Genomic DNA, 4,682 nt, shown 5'->3' with positions numbered 1-4,682 from the left:
AAAAGTTGGCTCAAATTGGCCATAGTTATCTATACTTTTTCTATTTAGATATGTTCTCAAATTAATATATCTAGAATAATAATGCTACACTATTCGCAAATATTATCATTTTTTATCAACACTTAACCAGCAACAATTTACACTTATATTTTTTAAAATTTATACACATAAATTAATAAAATTTATTTATTAAAAACAATTTAATATTTATATTAATCAAATAATAATAAAAAATACTGAAAATTGTGCAACATAGTTTCTCGTATATCTAAATACATTTGCATGCACTAATTTAACCCATGCCAAACTTTTTCATAGTAACTAGGGCTGGAAGTGAGTCGAGCTAAGTCGAGCTAGACCAAGCTCAAGCTCGTCTCACAAAAATTGAGCTTGGCTCACAGCTCGACTCATTAACAATCGAGTTCGACTCACCAAAAGCTCACGAGCTGGCTCGAGCTCACGAGCTGGCTCAAATAATAGAAACATAAATACATAATCTATATTCTATATCAATAAATTATAACTTATATATTTTAAAAAATATTTAAAAAATCAATTTATATATTGTTATCTATCAATAAATTATAAATCTTTTATTTATGTCCTACATCAAAATTATATGTAAAAAATAAATATAAAATTTTAAATAATTAAGATCAGTAATATATATAATTATATAATATTATTTCATATATATATATATATATATAATATTAAAAATATAGATTAAATGCATATATGATATGTGTATTAATATATATATATATATAATCGAGTCAACTCATGAGCTAATGAGCTGAGCTTATCCAAGCTCAAGCTCAGCTCATTTAATTTATGAGCTCAATTCCAAACTCAAGTTTGGCTCATTAGCTCACGAACTTAGCTTATCGAACTATTAACGAGTCAAGCTCGAGCTAGCTCATGAGCTGGCTTGACTCACTTCCAATCCTAATAGTAACTATAAAAAAGGAAGCGAAAACAAAAACCACACCAACATGGATGCCAACCTCAGATGTCACTCTTCAATGGAATTGTTGCATTAAAGAATTCCAATCCCCTTTCTGCATCAAATCCGAATGAATACTTCTTCTGTTTGTTAGGAAAGAAAAGTCCAAAATATTTTTCTAGCTCTGGATTCTTCTGGTTCTTATCAAACATAGCAAACAAATAAGTTTCCGTAGATTTCCAAGACCTTCTTGGAGTACCCCTATTAACATGACGAATCAAATTATCCAAATAAATCTGGGCACTATCATAAGTTGCACCAAAATCTCCACTTGAGGGCCACCCGCTCTCAGAAACAACAACCTCAACAAAACCAATTCCAGTGTTATCAATGGCAGCATGCACTGCATCTAGCATAGCATCAAAAAGATTCTGGTACCCATATTGACCATCTTGTACCACAACATTTGGTGATGTGAAAATAGCATAGGGTAGTGATATGTCACGTAGGTTATCTTTATAGCTAAAGTAAGGATAAACGTTGGTTAGTAATAGTGTACCTACAAACAAAAATGTGTGAAAAAAAATAGAAATAAGTTCAAAGTAATTCAAAGTTTTTTTTATTTTTATTATTAATTATCACAGAAATAATTAAATAATATTAGATAGATGTAATAAAAGTATAATTAGATAGTATATATATAAAATTATGGATATTAAGTTAAATAAAATAAGGATAAAATATATTTTTCTTGCTAAAAATTTTAAAAATATTTTAAAATTTTATTTTGTTTTAGTATTATTCTAAAAAAATTTTTATTTACATCAAATATATTTTTTAATAGTTAAATTTTTAAAAAATTTATAATTAATTAAGCAATAATATTGGATAACTAGGAGTCAATAATAAAATTTTGTGTTTGACTTGCTCATGTTAAAAATTGTTTTTTGAAAAATTAATTATTAGAAATACATTTGATGTAAATCGACAATTTTTGACATAAAATTAAAACAAATTAAAAACTTAAGAATATTTTTAAAAATTTTAATAAATTTTAAAAATAAAAAATATATTTTACCCATAAAATAATTTTGAGTAATTGTGTCGTTAACATTACCGACCTGCATATACCAAATACCCTATAATTGGGTCCAGGTATGACCTGACGTCAGCCCTAAATGAGGCTTGTGAAAGAGGAAAAGAGTTTCCTAAGAGGGACATGTCAATGGCAGTTGAAACCTTGATTTGATCATGAAGGCCTTGAGCTCTAATAACTTGGTATACATTCTGAATTGCTGGGAGAACATACTGAGCTATCCATGAAATGGAGTCTCCAACAGGTCTCACTTCATTACCAACTGCAATGTACTTGATTTTGACACTAGGCCAAAAGCTTAGCACATTTCTTTGCACCCATTGGCGTGCGCTGTTAGAGTTTGTGGCAAGCCCTTGAAGGTCAGAGTTTGGAACTCCAAGAATGAGTTCAATGCCGGAGTTTCTAAGTGCTTGTAGAGCAGCTTGATTGGGATCATAGAGTCTCATTCGTTTGATGTTGTTTGATCTGTAAACATCTATCACTTCCTTTGCTGCTGGTAGATTGTTGCCCAACATCCCATAGCACACACCAATTTAAACATCTATAGGTCAAATAGACGACCTTGTTAATTTTAAACGAAAAATACTACATTACCAGTAAATATTATTATTTTTTATTAATATTTAGTTAAAAATAATTTATATTTATATTTATAAAAATTTTACATACAAAAATATATAATCTGTATTTATATTTATCAAAATTTATATACACGAATCAATACGGTTTATATTTATAATTTTTTAAATTTATATACATAAATTAATAAAATTTATTTATTAAAAATAATTTAATATTTATATGAGACAAATAATAACCAAAATATTAAAAATTACTAACTCTAAAAATTTCACATATTAAATTAAAACTATGACTAAAATATGTTTATCACTTTTTTTTATGTTGAAATATTCTAAAAGTTTTAAAATTATTTAGTTTGAATAATTTTTTCTAATAGTTTAACTATATTTTTAAACACTGACATTATGTAACATGACGTGTTCCTGTGTTAGTGACACTGGCACATCAAATTTGTAAATTAAATACCTTATCTCTTGACCGAAACATTCAAGCAATACATATTTGTAAATTTTCAATTGAAAAAAAAAATTAAAAACAAATAAAATTTATTATTTTTGATTAACATTTTTAGTCATTAATCTAATTTTTTTAATTTAATAATTGAATAACATATTTTTAATTATTTTTTTAAACATTATTAATTAACTATTTGACAAAAAACAATAAATTTTACGGATCATTTACTATTCTTTTTTTCAATAACTTATTCTATTTTTAACCGAGACCAAATTTTAATCACTCGCGCTTATGAAATTTCAATGAAAAAACAAATGTGTATGCTTAGATATTCCGCAAGATTACACAAGCAGTTCACAAGATGATAATTAACTTCAACTAAATTAAAAGACTTAAAAAAACAAAAAGAGCTAATCTTACTATGATATATAACTTATAAGTCATCTAACTAAGCTAGAGCAAATTAGAGAAAATCAAAATTTTAATTAGTTAAGTAAATTAAATTCATAAAATTTAAGAGCATAATAAAATTTAAATTATAAAATTATTTGATCTAGTAAAAACTTTTCAAAAATTAATTAATTTATTTAAAATCATAATATCAAAAAATTTTAAAAATTAAATTAAGAAAATTTTAACTACTATAAACAAGCCATTAATTCTTTTCAATACGACTACGCTTGTTGGTTACAAATAAAACCAATCAATGATTCTATAACATTAACGAGAGACGAACCTGCCATGCGAATGTCAATTGTGAGTAGAAGCAGTAGAAAAACAGTAGTAGCGCATGAGAACGAAGACATTGTCATTATTATGCAAATTCAACAACTAAAACAATGATACAGGGATTATAATTATTTGCTGTATTTTTTGCCTCTGAATTGATCTCTTATATATACACAAATGTATACACAACCACGCAGCTCATCACGCAACAATCAACATGCATAAAACTATTACAATATATTTCAATTTTAAGATAAACCGTGATTAAATTAAATTAAATATATAATATAAAAATATAATACATGCTGCAGTAGTCTAATCGTTTACCAATCGAATAAATAATAATTTATGGCTATAGGTTTATTTATTTATTTATTCCACGTACTCTTATCTCTTAGCTCATCACCTACCAAGATCTCATCAATCTGCTTCATCGTACTTAACTTAAAAGATGAGAGAGAGTGTGTTATTTTATCTTACCTTTGTTGATATTTATTACATTAAAATTAGTTATTAATATAAAATATATATTAAAATATAAAATATATTATAAAAATAAATTAAAGATATATATATATATATTTATATATAAATATATAATAACTAATTTTAGTATATAAATAACGTTTTTGTTTTATTATGCATATATATAGTCATCTTCATGAATTATTAATGATATTTGCTACCATAATTACTAATAATATTTTTATACTTTATGATGAAATATGATATTTAATCAATGAAAATATTTCATGGGGAAAATATTGTTTTTGAATTTGACAAAAACCAAAATATCAATATCTTATTAACCAAATCAAATCATAGTAGTTTATCATGAAACAGTAGTATTAATTACTTTCTATTTCATGTGAG

General features: G+C 25.3%; 1 protein-coding gene across 1 annotated transcript; it reads right to left on the bottom strand.

Moving 5' to 3' along the window:
- Positions 1-731: 731 nt before the first annotated feature.
- LOC112794216 (glucan endo-1,3-beta-glucosidase, basic isoform) lies at positions 732-3,952 on the bottom strand. The gene is made up of 3 exons (XM_025836323.2): positions 3,817-3,952; positions 2,068-2,583; positions 732-1,505 (listed from the first exon to the last, which is right to left on the bottom strand). The coding sequence occupies exons 2-3, from the start codon at positions 2,555-2,557 to the stop codon at positions 1,009-1,011; spliced, it is 987 nt and encodes a 328-aa protein (XP_025692108.1). The 5' UTR covers positions 2,558-2,583; positions 3,817-3,952; the 3' UTR covers positions 732-1,008.
- Positions 3,953-4,682: the final 730 nt, after the last annotated feature.

The sequence above is a fragment of the Arachis hypogaea genome, chromosome 4 (assembly GCF_003086295.3).
Source record: "Arachis hypogaea cultivar Tifrunner chromosome 4, arahy.Tifrunner.gnm2.J5K5, whole genome shotgun sequence".
In the NCBI taxonomy this organism is placed as follows: Eukaryota; Viridiplantae; Streptophyta; class Magnoliopsida; order Fabales; family Fabaceae; genus Arachis; species Arachis hypogaea.
The sequence above is the reverse complement of the archived record's forward strand: the minus strand, read 5'-3'. Positions and strand labels throughout refer to the sequence as shown.

Bases quoted from the DNA above. Each gene is read 5' to 3' on its own strand.
- LOC112794216 (XM_025836323.2), bottom strand. From the start codon at position 2,557: ATGTTGGGCAACAATCTACCAGCAGCAAAGGAAGTGATAGATGTTTAC. The intron at 1,506-2,067 runs GTCGGTAATGTT...TTTTGTTTGTAG, and splicing joins AGGGTATTTGGTATATGCAG to GTACACTATTACTAACCAAC.